This window comes from Convolutriloba macropyga, chromosome 5 (assembly GCF_964194025.1).
Source record: "Convolutriloba macropyga chromosome 5, txConMacr16.3, whole genome shotgun sequence".
Taxonomy (NCBI): domain Eukaryota; kingdom Metazoa; phylum Xenacoelomorpha; order Acoela; family Convolutidae; genus Convolutriloba; species Convolutriloba macropyga.
Genome location: NC_134472.1, coordinates 23,790,969 through 23,815,150, shown reverse-complemented (window position 1 = coordinate 23,815,150; position 24,182 = coordinate 23,790,969). Strand labels below are relative to the sequence as shown.

At 35.1% G+C, this 24,182-nt stretch overlaps 1 protein-coding gene across 1 annotated transcript in view; it reads right to left on the bottom strand.

Moving 5' to 3' along the window:
* The window catches only part of LOC142340317 (uncharacterized), a 94,470-nt gene continuing 70,288 nt past the window's right edge, over positions 1–24,182 (bottom strand). Inside the window, exons 19-27 of the mRNA XM_075390891.1 lie at positions 18,391–18,605; positions 17,790–17,935; positions 14,361–14,638; positions 13,869–14,029; positions 13,075–13,365; positions 9,663–9,742; positions 6,514–6,845; positions 5,032–5,221; positions 1–575 (exon numbers count right to left, since the gene is read on the bottom strand). Of these exons, the coding sequence (XP_075247006.1) occupies positions 170–575; positions 5,032–5,221; positions 6,514–6,845; positions 9,663–9,742; positions 13,075–13,365; positions 13,869–14,029; positions 14,361–14,638; positions 17,790–17,935; positions 18,391–18,605 (2,099 nt within the window). The 3' untranslated portion in view covers positions 1–169. The remainder of the gene's footprint in view (positions 576–5,031; positions 5,222–6,513; positions 6,846–9,662; positions 9,743–13,074; positions 13,366–13,868; positions 14,030–14,360; positions 14,639–17,789; positions 17,936–18,390; positions 18,606–24,182) is intronic.

Genomic DNA, 24,182 nt, shown 5'->3' with positions numbered 1-24,182 from the left:
TTATGAATAAAATTTGTACTGGTCCTGACATCTACAATGCAAAAAAGTATTAAAATGAAATTAAATATTGCTCCAACTGAAATATTCATAAGTAGAAGATAAAACAAATTCACTATTGCACATATAAGTTATTAGTGGCGACGAATGACATTGTTAAACTTTTCCTATCTCACCCCGGACCCATAAGATTCCCGTGTGAAGTCCGTAACGCCTGGTCATACTTCTCGCCGAACTCTTTCTGGATCTCTTCAAACTGACGTCTGGCCTCCGAGGACTTCGAAGGATTCCCAACAGTCGAGGCGTTACTAGGGTTCCTTTTCTTCAAAATTGACGTCGGCTGACCTCCTAAGTTGTTTCGGGGCAAAGATTTCTGATGGTTGGGCGGTAGGAGTGACGCGGGGTGGTTGGGACTGTTTGAGGCGACGCTGCTGGTGGGGTCGTCGGCAGAGGGATGACTCAAGAGTTGTTTGTTCATTTGATTGACAGGAGAGTCCCGACTCATGCCTCCCAGTTCTGTGTAGGACCCTACCATCGGGGTTCTGTTGTCCACCAGCTGAGAATTCGGCGACGATACCCTGGAAAAATCAAATTTTCCTAATCACGTAATCTGATAGAATTTTGGAAATACTCTTCTTTTTCTTGAAATTTGCGAGAAATAAGAGCGGATTATGACAGTACAAATTATAGTGCATTGATAAAGACATACTCCGACTTAACACATGCAATTTAAAGCCTTCTGAAATTTGGTAAATGTAGTTAATTCAATATCGATATTAATAAATTCAAAACAAACTGCGCATTTAAAAAGTTGTAATTCAGAAGACATGCTTCTGACAATTTTAGAAAGTTGATAACTTTAAACTAATGATGGTTAATTTCATGGTTTCGTTCAGCATCACTTTCAAAGATTTATCATCCTGAGATTGTTTCCTTAGTTTTTCGAAAACATTTTCATAGTTACGGGATTTTTCAGAAATTAATCCATTCGCAGAAATTAATCTTTTCACAAGTTCCTCAATCACTTCATGGTTTAGTTTAAACCTCGTTTCATATATCTATGATTTCGAAATTGTTTTACACCATGTTGAAATTGTGCTATATCGAAATATTAGGTTCAAATCATTGACTATAATATAACATAGAATGACAATAGTTTACGCCCACTGTCGATTATTGTCTGCTCTAAACAAATTATAATTTTGAATGTTCAGACAAAATAGGTATAATTTACATGCTCACATGAGAATTGGTTTAATTAACTGTGGATAAGAGAAATAGAGAGTAGGATTAAATACTCTTAATTGTAGAATAGCATGTTTTTATGCTTTTGAATCTAATTCACAAAGTTTTCCGCCCCAAAAGGGTGACAAAAAATGCTTGAGTGACAACCATTCCTTTGTCGCCATATTCCACGCTGCAAAACCTTTTTACGTTTTTGCATTACATTTATTTACGTTATTAACATACGTTTTGTGGAACCAAAGTATTTGATTTGACTAAACGTTATCCTCCTGTTATTAGGGGCGCCGACTCATAATGAGATATTTCACACTAATTCAAGGTCCCGCTTTTTTCACTCCTATTTACGGCTATGTCCCGCTTTTTTCACAGCCCGTGGGACTTGATATGAAACTATCACAACCGAACATGGGAATAAGTTATCTACTTAATTATGACGAAGTATGCCTTTAATGTCGACTCCTAATTGTCGGATGAAATGATAGAGGGGTGAAATTATAGAGGGGTGAAATGATAAAGGGGTTAAATGATAGAGGGGTTAAAAGATACGGGGTTAAAATATGCGGGGTTAAATGAATCGGGGTGAAAAGAAGTAGAACCAATTCAAGGGCCCCCAGAATAAAATATTATGCACCTCCAGTAGTAAGCTTGTGCCACTCCAAAGTAAATTATTATGCAAAAATTTTACACCTTCATTTCTAGTGTGCCGTAAAAATGCGACTGATAAATTTGTAATAGAGGAAACCACCTCGTTCAAACTCCTGATAAAAAACTCTTTGAATTGGCTCCGCAATTCAGATGAAACCAATGGTAATATTTGGATCTATCTATGCCCTCCCCCAGTTTAGTGGGATATAACATTACGTGCTTTACATAGTAACGTGCTATATAAAAACGCAAAATTTTTAATTGGGGGCATAAAAACACTGGGGGCAGAATGAAACCTTGAATTCATTTAGAACCACGCTGCAGTCCGTGATGTAAGACGTGATCAATTTTGAAGCAAATTTAGCAGAATCTTTGCGTACATCGCTTGAAACACGTACAAAATCTGGCACTGTATAGAGGACAATCTGGAGTTTTAAAACATGGCCGAAGGTGTTTCAATCGTCAATAAGGAAACCTCTTTGTAAAAAAAAACATTTCAAAATGAGAGTTGTCAACTCCTGAATTGCTCGGTTTCAGGGGGGCCCCGCTGATTCTCCAAATTGGATTAAAGTCTCGAGCACAAGGTCCCTAGTTCCAATGTCCTATGCTCTTCGCGGAACTAAAGTTAAGTTCTTATATTTACATAGGATATCTAGATGGTGATTTATACATTTAATTCATCTTAACTAATCAACTCTAGAAGCACTCTTCAAACAATGAATTTGTGACTCCAAAACAGTTCCGGTGAATCGCATACTTGGAGTCTAGTATGCCGAAAGGTTTCCAAAGAACTGAATGCCCTTGGCTTTATCGGTTTATCCCGTTTCTTTCTCACTTTGCTCTACGAGTATAGTGAAAATCCTTTGCAACCCAAAATTTTGATTTTCCGCTCTACTTTCTTTTTCGGCTAGACCAAAATCACTTCTCAAATTTGAATTCAAAAATCTTGAGAGCCTGTGAAGAGATCTCAAAAAACAGCGCCCCATTGCAATTCAAGTTCGCTGAATTGTAAAATTCTATGAAGTGTTAAATATAAATCAGCTAAAGCCGGACGAATCACGCTCGATCGACTGACGAGGCAAACAATTTAGAAGCGGCAAATGCTTGAAATGTCTATGGTGTAAAACCTTCTGAATGCTAGGGAGTTCGATCCCGCGACCTCTCAAATGCGATTCGGGACAACAGATTTAATTTCTGACAACGGGTTTAATTTCCGAAAACGCGCAATTCAAAACATACCCGACAAATTGCCGGAAAATTCCCATAATCACGATTGGGATTGAAAGAACAGAAAATAATGAAAAAAATTGATTTTTGTACAGAAACATTTTTAAATTGCGAACTGTTTTGGTATCATTTTGCAGTTAAACATAGCCCTGTTTCATAGTGAGAGGATACTGGGGATAGTATCAATACCTTTTGTATTTCTGATTTCATTTTTAAATTTTGACTCTGTTCAGTTTGAAATGCATTGCAGGGCAACTACTGTTTAAAAGCATTTGAAATAGACCAAGCGAATAATGAAATTAGATTTCCAGGCAAAATGTCGAAAAAGCGGCCGAACCATGTAAAGCGAATCAATTTTTTGTTCGACGAAGTAAAAAAAGTACCCGGAAGAATTCAGAAAACGACTGGCATTAAAGAGTTGACCACCATAATTGACCTAATGAACTTTCTACCTAATTACACTAATCATTTTGAAAAACAACAGGGAAAAATAACAATAAAAAAGTATCTGACTGAAACAAAAATGACGAAAATTTCTGGTTGGACACCAAAACAGTTCTGGTAAAAAAACTTCTAACACGGTTAGTCTTAATTCATCAAACAACCACCAATTGAGGGACGAACCAACAAGTATAGTTTATTCAGAGAAAATTGAGGAAGACAGAAAGAAATGAAGGACAAGGTAAAAACATATTCTGTCAAAAATTCTCAAGCAAAATAATCCAGAAAAGGATTAGATGCCTCTTCCCGGACACCACGTTTAAAACGCGCACTTTTCATTTGACTTTTAGTATTAAATTGCCGCCGATTGAAATCAGCTGCTTGATATTGTGATTGAGAGAGAATTTTAGATCACGCGAAATACAAAAAGTCAGGGGCGTAGAAGTCACTCGAACAGTCAAAATCGTCAAGCGAAAATTTTGCATAAAAAAAGACACACACGTTTACAATAATTGCTATGAACTTCGTTCAAGAGCAATTAAAAACTACATTGAGAATCACAAAATAAGAAGAAAAAGACAAAAAACTTTAAGAAAACAGACAGAAATCGGCCAAAATTCGCATAAATTACTCTATTATCTTCAGGTAAAATTAACTCAAAAATAATATAGATAACATCAAAAAGGCAGCCAAAACAGCAAGAGCAACTTAACTGAAACCACAATTCCCACTTGCTCTATAGATTTGAAGAAGAATACAAAAACTGTTAAAAACGCCTCCGACAAGGCCAAAGGGTAAAAATAGCTGAAAACTGAGTCTAAAAATGTATTATTTGCTTCATATGACCAAAAACTTTTTGCAACCGCACTGTTACTAGTTTAGCAAACTAGGGCAACCACCTTTACTCGAAAAAAATGGATTTTAAACAGAAAAAATTCTTTGAAGATGCCGCAGGTAATCAAAATAATTCGCTCGCTCAGCTAAAATTTTTTTACACTCATTTTTTTCGCTCTTTCTCAAAAATATATCATAAACAGGAAACCACTCGCCTTCAACAATTTGATCTAAACACATTTTTTCAAGCATTTCACGTCCTGTTTTAAATACACTCCAACAAAATTATTGATCAAAAAAGACGCTCCACTAATACTCCTCTTCGAGTAGTTAAAATTAGGAGCGCTATAATAGCCGGCTGAGAAGATGAGGGCCGCTATTACTAACTCAAAGAATTAAAAAGTCAAGAGTGAAAAAGTCACTCAAGAAGTGAACTCGAAAGAATGTTCTAGAAGAAAACGGTCACGCAAAAATTTTGTAAAAAGAAGACGCACACGTTTACAATAGTTGCTTCAAACTTCGTTCGAGAGCAATTAAAAAGGAGAGCGCCTAAATAATAGCCGTTGAGGCGGATGGCGGCAATTATTAAAATTTTCCTCAGAGTGTATCGTCAAAGCGGTGCGGATGTTCGAGAGAACTAGCCTGGAAGTGTTTTGAGGGGACGAGGGTCCAGAGATGAGAGAGGTTCTCTGCTGTGGCTGTTGTCCACTAGGTACTCCCCCTCCCCCGGTGGTGGGCAGTTTGGAATGAATGTGATTGGGTGGTGGTGGCTGTTGAGTTACTCTCTGATGAAGAGGCAGAGATTGTGGCCCGTTGCCCATATATGGGTAGCCTATGTAAAATGCAAAATAGAAATAACAATAATACAATTTAATAGTATTGGGAAGTTAAATCTCGCTCCATAATGACATAGTACATCGTTACTGATTCAAATAACCGTTCAATAGCAATAGCCCCATCAGTACTAAAACATAGCATCCTAAGGGTAGTATTTTGTACGGGTAGCCTATGTAAATTGCATAAACATACCCGGCAGATTGCCGGAAAATAGCCGCCGTTGATTCCAATAAGCATGATTGGGATTGAAATAACAGAAGATAATGAAAAAAAAAAGATTTTTGTACAAAAACATTTTTTAAGTCCGATTTGTTTTGATGGCATTTCGTAGTTGAACATACTTCTGTTTCTTAAAGAGAGGCTACAGGGGCTTCTATCAATAACAATAAGCATTAGAGATGGTAAATAAGACTTATAGGAACGACGTTAAAATAGCGGGCATCTAAAATTGGGCTTTATGGGTTTATCCCGTTTCTATTTCTGACATCCATTTTTGTACCAACTCTGTTCATTTTGAATTGCTTTGCTGAGCAACTGATGTTCAAAATCACTTTTAGCAGAATGACAGAAGAGTGAAACTAGCCTAGAGAAGTCAAAAAGATTTCACGCAAAATGTTGAAAAGGCGGCAAAATGAGGTAAAGCGAAACATTTTTTTATTCGACGAAGTAAAAAAAACATAGCAGGACAAGTCCTCACGTACAATTCAAAGAATTTTCATTGACAAAACAGAAAACTAGACCGAGAACAGACAATAAATGGATTGGGAAAACCATTTACAAAAAAATCCGATCCAAAAAATCGAAAAAACAGTAAAAATCAGAGTGAAATTGCCGCATGTGAACAAAAAACCACTACCGAGAAACCGAATTTTTGTTCAAACACCGTTTTCGCACTCTACTTTAAAATTAGAGCGAAAAAAATTCACGCCGCAAAACTACTTGCTTTTTCGCTCCATTTCCTGTTTCGGCGTGACCAAAATCACCACTCCAATTTGACTTCAAAAATCATGAAAATGTGTGAACAGATCTTAAAAAAAAGACAGCGCCCCAATACAATTCAAATTCTTTGAATTGTAAAAAAAATAGGAGCGCTATAATAGCCGGCTGAGAAGATGAGGGCGGCTATTAATAATAATAATTAAAAATGTGTAAAACTACTACTATATGTGTGAAAATAGTACGTGTTCAGGGAAGGGGACTAAAGCTTAAATTTATACGACCACAACGATGGGGGAGGAACAGAATAGATCTCGGAAACGATTGAAATGAGTCTATAAAAGTATGCACCTTGTGATGGTTGCTGTGGCGTGTAAGGCAGCGAATGTTGCTGATGATAATGATCAGGGTGGTCCACACTGCTATTACCGTGCGGATCACCACCGCCCCCAACACCACCACCTCCCATGTTAGGTTGCCCCATAGGGATAAACTCTCCTCCTCCCCCTGCAGCGGAATTGGGATGGCCCATGTGATTATGTAATAATGGCTGATGGGGGTTGTTGTTACGTAATGATGCTCCTCCGATGGGACCAGTCCTGTTGCTTCCATTGGGCTTAGAAGCCAGTGCTGCCGATCTCTCAAAGTCTATGTATGGGGTTGGAGAGCACATGCCATCGCGACTAAATTATCATTTATATGATCAAATAATGCTTGTTTTTGCATTGATAATTTTGGAGCTGGGATTGTTAAGAGGTGGGCCTATCCATTACAATTTATACATGCCGCCACAATATTTGAAAATATAAGCTATAGAGAATCATAATCTAACCGAGGGGAAAGGAAACAGTTCCATAAAAACAAATACGTAAACTTCGAAAGTGTTATCAGAAAATAATTTAATTTGAGAAAAGTTGTATAAATAAACAGCTTTGGATATTTTCAGTTTATTTTTCATGAATAGATCTAGCAATCATCAAGGCCAAATTGATATTATTTAGTTGTCAGTTTGAAGTCAGAATGTCAACAGAAGCGTCCGATGTGACGGCACAAAAAATACCGTAGATGGCACTTTTTCTGCTTCTGCTTCGGGGCTACACCTGACAGTTCTAAGGACTGTGACGTAATTTCGATAACGCTGACAGGATATAATATTTTTCTTCTCTTAGCCCTAGCGCTACTTTTCCACATTATACTTTCATTTTGTTGCGTTCGATGAAATCTAGAAGTCATTTTTGTATTCGGAGTTAAACTTTTTGTAACAGATGTATACGAATAATCTTCTTCACTCACTGCAAGAAATTAAATTTGGTCATCGAATTGTTTAGGCGCGTAAAAATGTCCTCCGTCATCAACTAAAATACTCTCATCTTGGTTAACAGATTGTTTAGGCGCGTATGAATGACCTCTGTCATTCACTATGAAGATACCTCGATCATTTTGTGACAAAAAGTATCTACCAAGTTTTGTTTCTGTCACTGAAACTAAAATTGGTTTTGAGCTCCGTCAAGTCCGATTTTAACTCAATAATCTGCGGTCCATTGTTTTTGAGCGTCTGCGGTCCATTAAGCGATTTCTGCTCAGCTTCAATGTTGAAAAATTCCGCGTGCTGAAATTTTGAGATCAAAAGACAGTTTTTTTCAACGTCGAATTGGTGATTGCGCAATCAGTTTCGCAGAGCACATCCAACATTACAACACAGTTGATTACGTAAGGACACAAGGTACCCTCCAGAGGGAAAACGAGCATTCTCGCGTGTCCCTCAGAAATGTTTCAGGAATCTAGTTACTTTAATATAGTTCAGTTTATTCTTGATTTCCGCCATTCCTGCTCAATTAGTAATTAATTGTACATAGGTAGTTTTTGATGAAATATTGAATGCTGGCAAGTGTTTCGACGATCAGTGCGCACAGTAGAGCATCATAAATTAGAGTAGTATTATAGATCATTCGAGATCATAGATAGTAGAACATTCAAGATAATACGTATTGCCGCTAATCCACACCTTGCATGCTTCAACGCTTTATATTACTGCGTATACGTATTAATATGATTTTGATTAAAAAAGAGGATCAAAACTTGCCTCCTTGATGTTTTGTTTGCGCTTCTTTAGGGAAGAACTTGTTGCTATAATTTGTACGAAATTTTGGCTATTGGAGAATTGAACCGTCGGTATTAATTAGTTGTCTATTCGAAGGAGATCGCAATCACTGTTTCTAATTTAAAAATCCAATCGAATTATAGAAAAACGATACCTTTATCAGTTTGGTTGACTCTCCATACCAGATATGTGTAACAAAAACATCCGACATTTTCATATATGTCTGAATATCTGTACAAGGTGAAAACGCTATATAAAAGATCACAGCACGTTTTCATATCTGATAAAGACAAATTTCATAGTTCATCTCCTGGAGACCCAAAATTATCCAAATTTAAAAAAAACCAAGCCAAGCTGTTCATTTAGCCAACCCATTTTTTCCGTCCAATTGATTCGGTTTTGGCTTCTTTTAGGGAGCTTCTCTTTTATAGAATATTTATGCTCTATTTTGCTGACTTAGAAGGCTTTTTGTAAACATTTTTGCTAAGAAAAGCTTCAATGCGTTAATCTCTTTTTAGCTCGTTGTGCTTATACGTGCATCAATTAGATTTCATTGACAAATGACTTGTAACAGGTTATCTAAATTGAACAAAATCTAGCAAAAAATTCTCATCAGCACTCTCGTTGTCCTAATAATTAAACACCGGAAATAGCCACTTCCTAGAACAAATAAATCACATCCTTTTTAGTTTTAAAATAAAGTGACCTCATAAGAGAGATCAAGGCACGTGAAAACATGAAAATGGGAGCAAAGGGGTTTTCGTTCACATGTACATCAATAGCGACAAAATTCTAGACTAATTAAGGTCTTTCTTCATCTCGTCTTTAATCCAGCCCAGCATATTTAATCCTCCCAGCTTATCAGATTAAGATACGGAAGGGCGAATTAAAATCCACATAAGATTAGAAATTCTTATAGAGGAACCAGGCAAAATCTGAAGGGCTAATAGTTCAATAAAAACCACTTGCATATAAGAAAGACTAATTAAACTAGGAAACTAGGTTTGCAATGAAAAAGCATGTAAACATGTAAACCGAAGAAAGACAGAAAATCGTCTGAAAATTGTAATCAGAATTGTTTCTTATGGGTGCAGTTCTCGCAAGAGCGATTATAAGAGTCCAGTTCCTAATAATCATTTCACGGAATTATTGAAAAAAAACGTCTACATTTTTTTAAAACTCATTAAAACTAGAAAGAAGATTTTCAAATAAATCTTTTATATATGAACTTTCCAAGGTTTTTGGAATGATACCACTTAAATGGTAGGGGTATTTTTTCATCAATTAAATGAATATTTTGATGGATCAAAATTGGCAAGCAAAAACCGGCCTAGTATGTAGTCCCCTGAATCATACATGATATATGAATTTGAAACAGAAATATTCAATTTCATGATACCTGAGTTCCATTTCGTGCATCAGTTGTACATCACCACCTCCATAGTTCTGCTCGTCCTCTTTCAACTTGACCGCTTTGCTCTGTTCAAAACAAACAAATTAACATTAAATAGACACGCTGGCAACCAAATGAAACATTTTAATTCCGAGGTTCATTCATGTTCATTCCGTATTTCTTCTTGATTCAATTTGACCCCTTACATTGTTGAAAACACCAAAAAATTCTTGAACTGTTATCGACACCTGTAAAATAGGAAGCTATTAATTTTCTACCAGTATCCCAAACTGCTAATGAGAATTCGATTTCTGTTGAATTTTGAATACAATACAAGGTTAAACTGCCAGATGAAAAACAGCAGTTCTGCTGTTTTATTTAATGCCATACACACTGTTTTAAAACCCAGAATGATATTAAAAAAAGGAAAGAAAACATTTGTAAAGAAAACATTTCAATGCTACTGATTGCAAAGTGATTATTAAACACAAGTTCCCAATAATAAATGTTAAGGGGGTAAAAATTCAAAAAATTCTATACAATAATGGTGGATAATAATTTCTGCAAAAAAATCTGCGCCTGACTTATAAATAATTAAAGAGATGATAACTGAAAACATTACTAAAATTATTATAGTTCTAAATAATTCACTGTTTAGAACACTTTATACTTTTCAGTTCAAAAATAATAATCAATAGTTTAATTTCTTTTTTATTCAGTCAGATTTTCCATTTTTGTTGCCGCATCGTATCAAAAAAATAAAAACATCATATTGCAGCCCATAAAGGCTAGTCTTGATTTTCCAGAAAAACAAAAATCTTTGTGAAAAGAAAAGCTTTTGATTTTTGTCTGCTTTAATTGATTGTTTCTGGCGCTTCAACTTATTCACCTCACTTACTCCCAGATGAATGGTTATTTTATTCAACACAAACGTAAAGCAGTCACCAGTTTAAATAACTTTCAATAAATGAAGACCTCCAATCAGAAAAATATTCTGTAAAAAGTGAAAACCGAACTTTTCTTGTTAAACTTTGGACAAACTCACAATAACTGGTGAAACTAATTCTTAGCTTTTCAGGAGTTTTTGTGCACAGTAAAATTGCTCAGTTGGTTCATTAGGGGTCTATCAAAAAGATAAGAGAAAAACAACTACTTAAGGTAAGAACAAAAAATGTTTTAAAACCTTTTTGAATTAACAGACTTATATTCGCTTAAATGTTAATGCTTGAACAGTATAATCACTCTCATATTGTTTAGCGGCCCCATTTGAAGTTATTAATACAGGAATTTATTCAATGTTTTCACTTCAAATAAACAAAACAGTTAAAAAGTTATAGTCAAGTAGAAAGCCCTTTTTGCTGGTTTTTGTAATGTACTAGCCAAAACTGTTCCCAGTAATTTGGGGGCTTCAAATTACTCTTAACTGAACTGCTCATATTTGCAAAATTTGCAACAAAATAAAATTTGCGAAAAGAGAATTTTAAAACGATCTTTTCAACACTTCTCCGTTCTTTCAACTGATGCTTGGTTGGTTTCTAAACATACTTTTTCAAATTCATCCAGAAATTAGAACTGAAATTTAGACACCAGTATTCACCAGCTTGAGCTAATGGGTCTACAAAAACCTGTTTTTCGGTTAGAAAAAATAGGAAAAACTCCAACTTCATGCTTTTCCATCTATTTGCAACTTAAACATTGACAAGGCAGAAAAAAGTTCTTCGTTGGTTCTCTTCAAAAGTTATATTTTTAATTTAACTTTCCAAGAGATGATGTAATATTCGGCTCTAATTTTACATTTTTTTTGTTAAATTTTTAGTGGAAAATTTTCAACTGGATCTTCAATATGATTGCTAGAGAATTAATCAGTAGTTTAATCAGGAAAAAAGTAGAAAAGTAAACATAGCTGGCAGATTGCCAGAAAATAGCCGCAATAGATTCGTAGATCGACAGTCTAAAAAAAACAGTAAAAAAGACAGACCAAAAAAATTTCGTCTTTTCATTGAAGGCTGATCTGTTATATTTTGATTCTTATATGTTAAAATCTGTATATGTTATTGCTGCCTCTATTAGCTGATCTCAAATAACCTTCATTTAGAGTGACACACACCCATTTGACCTTATCTCTTTCAATTAAAGTAAATAAAAGTCAATTTCAAATTGAGGAGGTCATTTTTGAGAGTGAGGTAAGTCAAGTGTGACCAAAAATTTAATCACGCGCATGAACAAATAACTCGCTCCACTAAGAGCGAAAAATGACGTCACACATGCAATTCAGTTGAAATTGCATGAACGAATGAACAAAAAGTGGCTGTGACGTCCTATGGTCGTAACAAAAATCATGACGACGAAATAAAAAAAAACATAGCAGGACAAGTCCTGACGTACAATTCAAAGAATTTTCATTGACTAAACAGAAAAACTAGACTTAGAATGGAATATGAGTGAATTGAGAAAACCATTTAAAAAAAATCAGATAAAAAAAACAAGAAAAAAACAAAATCAATGTCAAAATGCCGCATGTGAACAAAAAAACCCACTAGCGAGAAATTAAAATTTAATTCAAATAAAAAATTAGGCCTAGAATGAGCTGTGAATGGATTGGGAAAACCATTTAGAAAAAATCCGATCCAATAAATCGAAAAAACATTAAAAATCACAGAGAAATTGCCGCATGTGAACAAAAAACCACTACCGAGAAACCGAATTTTTGTTCAAACACCGTTTTCTCACTCTACTTTAAAATTAGAGCGAAAAAAATTCACGCCGCAAAACCACTCGCTTTTTCGCTCCATTTCCTGTTTCGGCGTGACCAAAATCACCACTCCAATTTGACTTCAAAAATCATGAAAATGTGTGAACAGATCTTAAAAAAAAAGACAGCGCCCCAATACAATTCAAATTCTTTGAATTGTAATAAAAATTCTTTGAATTGTAAAAAAAACCAAGAGAAGGCCAATAATAGCCCCAGCTATCGCTGTGCGGCTATTAAAAAAGAATGTGTCAACAAAGAATGATTTTAATTTTAGAACTCACTTTTAAGCATTCATTGAGATCATGTCCAGTCGCTGATTGGTTTCTTCAAGTTAAGTTACAACTGATTGCTTTTTGAAGATTAAGTTTCTGTGAAAAACTAATTTGGAGTGCTAATTCATTTTATCATCTGAAATTAAATCAAAATGTGGGGTGTGAATTTTTCATTTTTCATAATACAAAACTCGCAGTCAGGGTTGTTACGGGGTTGAGCTTCGAAAAACTGATAGCCAAAATATCTTTTCGTTTCAAAACAAAGACAAGATTATGACAAACTTGAGACTAATGTTGGAAAATTTTGGACTATGCACAGTCTCACACGAGCCGTCTTGTGCTAATAAAATGAATTGCTAAAAAGTAGAACTAATTGTATGGAATTTAAACTCACTTTAGACTTGCTGTAAAGATTGTTGTGAAGAGGTCCGTGAATGCATTCCCCGTAGCACGTGGTAGCCATGTGGGGATAAGGTGGATGTGAGTGGGGGTGATGATAATGATGGGGGGACGTGGAGGGACTATTAGGGTTGGGGGTTCCCCCTCCAGTTGAGGATCTCCTATTGACGAGGTCTTCTTTGAATACCATCCGTGAGAACTGTCGCTGTTTCACCATGTTGAACATGTCTTTCCACACCTCTTTTGTTTTCACGTGTTCATCTTTATTCACGGCTCTGTGTAGTCGCTGAAATTGAACAAAACTAACTAGAATAAAGTTTAACTAATACGTAACATGTATAATGCGGCTTATTCACGTTTCGGATCCATATTAAGGTATATAATGGTACTGGGCTCGGTTTTGTTTGAGTTCCACTAAGCAGTGAGGGATTGAAAGAAAGCTCCTCTCAAGTCACTTCACAGCCCTTCCCCCCTTTCCGTATAATATGACCATTTATAACTAATATTGTAGTTAAAAAAAGCCTTTGGACTTAACCTTAGTATATATTAACTGCAATGGATAGCATCACCTCCGATCCGTTTGAGCTATTTAAACAATTATCAGAGCACAAAGGCGCTTTAGTTTGTTCACGCAAGCTAATTTTTGTTCAGGGGAAGGAGGGAACAAATCTGTCACTTCTATAAGTTGATCAAAAAATCATTTGCGCCATCTATCAATACATTTTCCTCGTATATGAAATATGGGGGGTGAGAGGATGAAGAAACAGATGCTCTAAATAGTAAACCAACCTGGCTGTATACCATGAGATCTTTCCATTTGCTATCGTGTGGTTTGTGTCGCATGTATGGCACAAGCCACCTGTACGTGAATATCTCGAAGAGTAGACAGATAACAGCGAATATCACTCCACAGCTGAAGAAAAAGAACAGACCCATCGCGTGGTTCAGCCCTGAAACAATCACTCACATAAATAACCGTATATGGTTGGTATATACATTAATAAGAATCGTATTTGGTTGAATATAAGCCATCAGATAATTCCCACTATACAAACTATAATTATTTCAAAAGCAATAGTTTGTTCACAATGTTTGACAAAAAAAATATTTTTTTTTACAGGTGGGGGAGGTAGAGGAAAAGAAGAAAGTTATCAAACCCTGTTTTGAGAATGAGAATGACAACAATAAAATAGGTCATCAAGAGATTGAAATGAGGTAGATATCAGAACCCTAGAAATGCAACGCTAGAAATAGGATAGCAGATAAGAGAACCCTGCATACCCAAACCCTCCTGTTTGTTCCTGGTCGGTTTGAAGCACCCTTTGCTACCCGCTCCTCTAAACCACTTCTCGGTCAATTCCTCCATGAAAGTCCCGCTGGTGTAGTTCTGAATGAGGGTAGAGATGGCTTTGTTCAGATGGGATCCTTTTGGCAGCCCAATTCCATAACCCTCTCCTCCAAAAGGGGCTCCAACAGTTAACAGTCGACAGTCGGAGTCCGTGGCAACTTCGTATGTGATTATGGGACTGTCGTAGATGAAGGCTTGGATGAGATCATCTCTAAAAACAGATCATAAAAAATACCTAATTGCAATCAGCTTGCTTTTTATAAACAAAGTTCGGAAAATCAAATAAGGGGTCTTTTCCATTATAGCCCTCTCCCCCAATATTGTATATTTACGGTGATGGGCAGGGGGTTATAGGTTATATGGCCTCTAAATTGGGAGACAAGAATGGGATGCACCCCAAATAAGTTGCATCAAAACAAAAAGGTTAAACTTTGTCGTTGATAGCGTCTAATTTAAATGGAGCTTTGTATTCGATGGCCAACAATTGATTCTCTTCAATTTTGATAATTGTTCTCAGCTAATCGCCTAACTGCTCTCGTAAACCGGTGGGGGTAATTTAATGGTTTTTTCCGAATTCACAACTAAATCACTTTCATAACCAGTCGATTAAAGTTTAAAAGTCAGGTATAATATATACATTCTAATTCTCCAGTAAAAAATTTTAAGGTCTTTCAATTTTGCACGTGATTTTGGCATCTGTTAATATTTCAAGCAACACTGAACTTTATACAGTCCATTAGGTCAACTGTCCATTAATAATATTGATAATTGATCAGACACAAAATCTATCATCAAAATCACGTACCCAAGTACACTAATGTTTATACTACTGCTTTTTTGAGATTTATTTATGATCATCTCCTACTTTTCGCTCAGTGAGAGCCGGTCTCGTATTAATCCACTAGCAACCCGATATGTCGAAAAAGATTTCGAAAAATGAAGTTCAGCATAGACTTCATTAGTTTCTTGTTCGTAAGTTGTTGATTCAATCAATACTAGCAGGTCCGTAAAGGCTATCTGAAGGCATCTTATCTTGAAACTTTAACAATTAATATTCTCATCGAAAACTTATTCGTGATAACTGGTGTACATGCAATTGTTTCAATGATTTTTTTGCAAAGCTACTTTGGACACACCAACAAAAAATGAAGCAAGTCAAATATGTCAAAGAAAAGTTCTCAGAGAGCATTAAAAAATCAAAACAGATCGAGTGAGGTATAAAGAAGCAGAGAAAGAGAGAGAGAGAGAGAGAGAGAGAGAGACAGAGAGAGAGAGAGAGAGAGAGAGAGAGAGAGAGAGAGAGAGAGAGAGAGAGAGAGAGATCGATAGCAGCAGAAACATATAAAGAGTCGGAGAGAAAATAGATTTAAAAATACGAACAAAAACCCAAAAGACAGAACAAGAGAAGGTTGAAAGCAGAGAAGAAAAACAGAAAAAACGAGTCTGGGACAAAAACAACGGGAGCGAGAAGCGAAAAAACGGAACTAACAAGAAAAACAGGAAAAATCGAAATTGATGAGAGAAAAAAACAGAAAGAATACAATGCAACGAAAAACATCAGGAACCCACAATAAAAAAAAACGATAGGAAATAAAAAATTGAATCAAAAACAGATGAATAAAACGAAAAGAAGAAGTTAGAAAACAAACGAGAAAAGAGAGAGAGAGAGAGAGAGAGAGAGAGAGAGAGAGAGAAAGGACGAAAAGGGAAAATGAGCGAGAGAAAGAATGCAAGAAAACCGAAAGCAATAGAATGAAGGAAAATGGGACAGCAAAAAGAAAGAAGCCGAAATCACGAGAGAGAAAGAACAACAGAAAAAAAGAAAGATAGAGAAAGAAACTGATGAGAGGGAGAGATATAACAGTTCAAAAGAGAAGAGAAAACAGATCCTGATTGAGACAATGAATTCCGGTTCTCATAAAAAGGATGATTGTGCTAATGAGAACACGATGGATGTGCCCAAAACGAGAAATGTGCTGATAAAAAGGAATCGTTGGCAGGCCTTCGCGAATGCTTTTAAGAAGTCAACAAACACAGAACTGAGTTAAGGGGCTGGCTAATGCCACCAACAAAATTCTCCTCGAAAAAAATAAAGACGGAAAAATGTATACCTATCATGCTTTATGCAATACTTTATTAGCAACAGCGCTGAATATTAAAAATTGCTCTACTGAGCGCTAAAAAATTTGTATATATTTCAGGACCTCAGTTTTACCATATATTTTTTGGCACCTAACTTTGGTTTTTGCATCGGCACCGTTGGGGTCTTTAACACTTCACAAATTTTGTTCCCTCAATTTTTCTGTATTAAAAATTTCCGTACACCGATACGATGACAAAACAAATTTCCATTATCCATCTTTTAGTCCTTGAAATTTCCGGCGAGTGACTTTTCCTTCAGAAATTTTCAAGACAAATCTTTTCCATCAAAAAGAATTTTTTGACAATGAATTACGAAAAACAATGTCTTTTTGTTCATAAACCCTCTTTATCTTGACACAATTTTGATCATTTGCCTTTTTAGTATCAGAAGCTTTCCGGTCACAGACCGTTTTCTGAAGAAGTTTTTGGTCACAGAACTGTTTCTGAACAACTAATCGGCCAATGATTTTTCCGACACTATTGTTAGTGTTTTTTGAAACATCGATTATTGTCTTTTTCTTGAACAACAAAAAATCGGCAACAGGATTTTTCGCATTTTCGGTAGAAAATGCTTTTTCATTCATTTTTTCGGTAGATGACACGACCTCTTAGCAACATATTGACTCAGTGACCTTTTGGCAACACTTTTTGGTCGATTACCTTTTTGTAACAATTTTCGGTCAATGACCTTTTAGAAACATTAATCGGTCAATGACCTTAAAGCACACTTTTTTGGGCATTAACCCCAATTAAGCAACTGCTTAACCGTGCTCTTCGGTAGTACTGTTAAAACATGCTGCTCAGTGATGCCTCTAAACATGCCGTCTTATGTGTTTACGCGATTAATATATAGATATGGGGTACATCTGAAGAAGAGCTTGAGTGAATGTATGCATGTATCTCTACCGGATAAAAAGAATTATCGATATCGTGGCTTTTTACCTACCCAAATCATAGCATTGCGTTCAGAGTGAATATTAAATATGACATTAGCGAGAATTTTGCATGTTAGTTATTCCCTAGTTAGAAAGAAAAAGTAAAATCGTAAATTAATGAGATTAAACAACGCTGCTCTTCCTAAACAAATCCATGAACCGAATTCGTTTGTTCAGATCGCATTAGTCACGGATGCATAAGAAATCGGTTAAAAGAGCACAGCCGTTGTTTATTATATACATGAAAACTGCTGGACGGTAGAATGCAATAGTTTGTCAACTAACTTGACCATGGCGATGCTACTCTCGATGGAGTCGGTGTTGAAGTCCTTCATAAACTTGTGCATTCTGTCCCAATTCAGTTTAATATAGTTGTCTGTACTGCTTCCATTTACTGTCGCAAATTTGGTCATGCCATCTGGGGTTTGGAACTTAAAAAAGCAATCACCACTATCACAAATACGTATCTCCGAATAGAAGCTCAGTACGTTTTGATGGATTTCAAATTTTCTAGGAATTGGTTCTGTCAAAAATACCCGGTTCTGTCAAGTCTTAGACACCTTGGAGGGGGTGTATGCCTGAACAGCACTTATTCCGAAATGTGTAGTTGAATAACTGATAATAGGTGAGTTTTCATGTCTGAATCAGGATTTTTATCCGAAAGACAGTAGGTCCATGAATTCACTTCAAGCTTTTTTGGAGAGCAAGCTTTAGCCTTTTAGTTTAGTTTCTTCCCAATAAAATTATTTTGTAAAATAATTTGTTTGAAGTTAATGAGAAATACAAAAGAATTCCTTGTTCATTACAACAAAAATACGAAAACATTAACTAAAACACTAACGATTTCCTTGTTTAGAACTGAAAAATGAAGAAAGCATAAACTCACAATGGGAGAGTAGATATTTTCGACTTGGAGATGCTGCATGATTCCTGCCATGAATGCGGCTAAGTTGGCAGTGTAGCTGGCAATGAAGACAAAAGAGAAACAGCCCCACACATTCACAAGCCACCTCGCACTCCAACACTTGGGCGCCTTCGAGGGGAATGTATGACTGAACAACATGGACCAGGTGTGAACTGAAACACATATGAATGAGGACACTGATGCGGGGATCTATTCTGGAAATCCTTTCTTACGGGCGCGTATGACTTTCATAAGACAAATGCATATGACAAATTCGATCTTAAGTGACAACATATCAACTATTGATGATTACATTTCGCGCACGAAAAAGAGATAGTTATATTCAAACACTTAATGTAAAGCCAGTGACTCTGGTGAAACAATTGAGAATAACGGGCATTAGTCTAAAACAAAAAGGCAGTTGGAGAATTAGGTCAGGTTTTCCAAGTGACTCTAGCAAAGTCACGTAACCTTGCTTGAAAGACGAACATTTGAAATCTGACATTGCAGAGATCTGGCATTTTAAAAGTTGCACAAGCGTGTTTTCCCGCGGTATAAAATTTTACCTTCTATAAAAGATATTCACCCAGTCTTAAAATGAAATATGACTGATGCTTTTTTAACATATTTTATGTTTTATGCTAATTCTATGACTAATGGAGAAGAATGTCAGGTTATTTTATATAACCCGCACTTAAAATTTATCTTAAAATTTGGTCATCTTACACATACTTAAAATTTGGTCTTATAAATCTCAAAGGTTTTCGATTATGTAAACCATATAAGCATATCGTAATAACACAAAAAAAACGTGTTTCGTTGCAAAACTATTTTTTCAACGGTGGGATGTAAAAACACAATGGGATCAAACGTAACTAACATTCAAGGGAATCAAAACAATCTCAATAAAGTTTCTGGTCATTTATTGCTTGGGGTAATAACTAATTTTAAGATAACTTAAAATGATTTAAAAATAATACTAGGTTGCATGACATTTTAAGCAATGTAAGAATACCCAGTGTGAGAAAATACCGAATGCGCTATAAGAAAAAAGTGAATTTTAATTTTTACGTTCAATAGTCGCGTAACAAAATTAGCAGCTGCATTACAAGTATGATCATACTCATCAAGCTTATACGGTTTATGTGATTTCATCATCAGTTCTCATCGCTTCTTATCACCTCCGACGGGCCATTGAGGCGCAACTATGGCAATAGAATGAAAACAAGGCGGCTCACTATTGTGCGATCATACATAAGGTTCCGACCCCGCTCATCCACAATTTTGGCATAATTGTCTACCAAATGAGGAACAGATAGAAAAACACAAAAAATTCAAGTATTTTTCAAAAAAAAAAAAACTGGTGTATGAACAAAAAGATAGCCTCCAAAGCGAATAACTCAGTGGAGTAAAAAATGATGCATTAGATTGATGAGATATGCCGATATTAAGAAAACGAGCGAAGACGAACGGCAAAATCAAGCAACAACAACAAACATTAATTACCTCAAAAAATTTATGTCCGTTTTAAAAAACAAAACTTAATAACAAAGTCAAAATAGCGTCAGATAAAACTGAAAATAAACAAAAATAACTTGTAATTCACCAGAAAAAAATGGTTATTCACCAGTTCATAATAAAGCTTGGTAACCATTAGACAAAAAAGAACGGAAACTTTAGAAGAAAAGTTAGAAAGTTCGCTGAATTTTTTTAAAAAAACAATTAATTTCAAAGTAATGAAAACCATTAGAAATCAACTGAAATATCCCATAAGTTTACAATTACCAATGTTTCTATAAAAAGGAATTACAGTCAAAAAGAACAACAAATAGACAACAAAATAAAAATCAATTAAAATTTGCCAGAAATTGCTTTGGAAGCCGTAAAGCCATACTTTGGCCCACAAAATATGTTCGATGGCACCTTCGTCGAACACAGACAATGTATTATGTGGCCGATCATTAATGAAAATAAGCAACAGTTATACAAAAAAGAAAAAAAATGCAAAATTATGTAATACTTGTTTTCTGTAAGAACATCACGTAAGACATGAAAGCCATTATTTACATAATGAAAAAGTTGAATAGGTTCGTCCATTCTTCCAAAGGAAGCCCTTGAGACCTGCAATTATCCAGAATATGTCTTACGTCTACAAAAAGAACGTCAAATATGACAAAAATCAAAAACTCATTTACTTTTTTGTGAAAAACCTGTGTGGAAGCCAGTAAAGTCATAACGAATTCTCTTAAAACATTAGATTTTGTGACACCACTCCCTTTTGACACCTTCCCTTGAAATGTATTATTCGACCTCTCATTAATGAAACTAGGTAACAATTAGACCAAAAAGAAAAAAAAGCAAGATTATGTAAAACTTGTTTTTATCGAAAAAAATTTATTTTCAAAGACATGAAAGCCATTAATTAAAAAATGAAAAAATTGAATAGGTTCATTTATTCTTCCAAAAGAAGCCCCCGAGACCTGCAATTATCCCGAACTTGTCTTACGTCTACAAAAAAAACGTCAAATATGACAAAAATCAAAAATTAATTAATTTTTTTTTTTTGTGAAAAACCCGTGTCGAAGCCAGTAAATTCATAACGAATTCTTCAAAAACATTAGATTTTGTGACACCAATCCCTATTGACACCTTCCCTTGACAAAAAATGTCATCTTTAACCTTTTATTAACGAGACCGGGTAACAAACAGACAATAAAAGGAACAAAATTGCGAACTTGAAATGTTTTTTTTTTCATTTTGGAAAACAATTGTTTTCAAAGTCATGAAAGCCATTATCTATCTTCCAATATCAGAACCTCGGCTAATTTACTTTTCCAGGAAAAGCCAACCAAACCGGGTTATTGTACACGAAATTAAATACGACTAAAAAGACAAAGTAAAAACGACAGTTAAAGACAAAGTTAAATAATTCAATTAATTTCTTCGAGAAAGTATTGTCGAAGCGGTAAAGAACCATAATCTATATCTTTAAGGATTTAAGTATTATCAATTGTGCGCTTATTTTGAACGCGAAAAAAGTGATATATGAACTGACAATAACGTGATAATTTGACAAAATTAGAAAACATGAAAAATTGGCAAATACCTAAAAAGTAAAAAAAATTTGTGAAATCTAGTAGTATCAAAGCCAGAACACCATAACTTAGGACGCAAGACTGCAATGAAGACTAAATTTGAAATCAGCAGAAAGAGGGAGCACTCATTGATTGCTGACACTAAGCTACAAGTTGACCAAAGTAAGAGAAAAAAGGAGGCAAAGTTCAATAAGCCATTTTTTATTTAAAACCAAATATTTTAAAAGTCAAAACGACCAGAAGCTTTGAAGCAATCAACTAGATAAATTAATTTCGAGCTAAATAGGAAGCCAATAGGACCTATCACTAGTGAGCTTTGATTTGAAATGTTGTTATTTAATTAATATAAAAAAGATCGATTTTTTTAATAAAAAACCGACTGATGACAATCCGAATTATTTTTGGATTGTAACGGTCCAAGATTGGTACAGAACTAGTCCTGCCAATGTTGATTGTCCATTAGGAACATTTAATTTTTGGAATGTCCTTGATATATATTTTTTGTTTGTTAAAAAATCAAAAATAAATGCTGCGTTTTTGATAATAAACGAATAAAGTTAGCAAAAAACGGCAAAGTTTTTTTACAGAGCACTCTCAACGGACGTTGAAGTGAAATAGACCCCTTATCAGTCTACAAAGATTGTGTTAGTGGTTTTTGGGTGTGCACTTCCTGCAAATTTAATCAGAGTGGACTAAAGAAACTTATTTCGTGCTGTTTTTGATGAAAAAGTCTGAATTTTGTGAAATTTTTTAGCCAGAATTTGTGACAAAAAATTCAATGAAAATAGCCCACAATGAATTTTGTCTTTAAAAGTAAAATCACAACATTTTCATGAAAAATTTTATTAAATTTTATCAAAATTGGCGAAATTTTATTCAAAAATTCCGAAAAAAGGTGAATGAAATCAACGGAATTCACTCTATTTTCTCGAAAGTTTAAACCTCGATATCTCCCTGTCAAAAACGAAAATCGAAAAAATCTTTTTAATTCCATATTCTACGCTGGACAAGCTTTCTAATGATACCAGTCTCAACTCTCTACGATAAATATATCGATCGGCCAAAATTGACTGAACAAAAAAAAACCCAGTTGAGTATATATTTCCTCCCCCCTCAAGAGAGGTCGGAACAAATAGTCTCGCTTATGCAAACATAAGTTAAGCTCTGCATCGTTCTGCCATGGGGTAAAATTTTGGGTAGTTTGGGTACTTAAGTACTTAGTATTTTGTCATAACACCCACCGTGTTAGCGCTATCCATGTTACATGTTGAGTTTCAGAAAATAAAAAGCTTCAACTTGATAGGAAGGCACGCATGTTTAAACGGTTATTTAGTATAAGCGTGAAAAGAACTACCTCAAAATTTAAACCATTACAATCTTTTACAAATTTTAACAATCTTTTTCAAAATGATTGTTTATGATTTTAGTTGGTCTATGAGAAATAAATCTTATCGTCGTTTTGCTTGAGAGAAAAGACACGGAAAAAGGAAAGAAAACTAATACCCATTTTGTAATCAAATTAACAATTTAGCTTAGCAGGCCTGCAACAAATCATGTGAAATTTTTGTATTAGTACAGATTTTGAGCTATTTACAATTAGACTACCAATCTAGATCAAAAACAGGTGGACATTTATAGCAGTCATAAACTGTTATTAACTAAAGGTGATTGTAATATTTTGCCTCGATAGATCCTTCCCTAAATTTACAACCCAACAATACTCTATTTGCTTTGATCGCAATTCTATCGACCATATTAATCAAAAAAGCTTGAAGTCGGGGAGTGTTTTTATTAAAATTTACAGAATCAGTTAAAAATTTGCCGACCCAGTTTTATGGTAGAGATCGTTAAATGAACCCTATTATAAGTCAGCTCAGGTTAAAACACAGTGGTTTTTAAGCTCTTTAATTCGCTAAAACAACCATAAAGATAATACAACTTTCATAAAAATTCAAATTAATTTAATTTAGCATGCTTTTCATATTTATTCATGATTCATTGTTCTTAGTATATTTCGGTCCAGCAGTAAAAGCAGTACAAGTCCATTCAGATAAAATTTTAAAACAAATTCTACAAAGTTCAAGTTCGAAGATTTAACTACAAGTATTACGTCTTTATAGAGCTGTGAAAGAGACAAAACTCGGGATAAATGATTTTTGGGGTTCAATGGGCTCAATATTATTCACGGGGTGGGGTGTTTGTAGTAGTTTGAAAGCATGAATATATGCGGTGGGGTCATAACAAGCCATAGCGGGAGCCAATTACTGCGGTTGGATAGATAAATTTGGTACTTATGGAGATAGTTAATGAAACACAGCTAGATATAATCAGCAGGTTAACTTACACTAAGTCAGTTCGAGTTGTGGGTTGAGAGAATGTGGAAACATTAAGATTTATAAATAAACAAAGGGGGGCTAATCGGGACAGAATGTCAAACAGACTAAACGGAATCAGGGTAACAGGTACCTCACTCAAAAGATTCACCCCCACTTCTTAGCAAAGCTAAACTTATAACTAGGGGCACATACATTTGTGGAAAAGTTCCAGATGTTCTATTTGTTTCAAAATCATTATTAAAAGTGTCTGGAAATAACGGCTTGAGCTCGAAGGCCGGATACTGAAAACGAATTGGTAATTTTTCCTATTACCAATAAATAATTGGGCAGTAAATACATGACC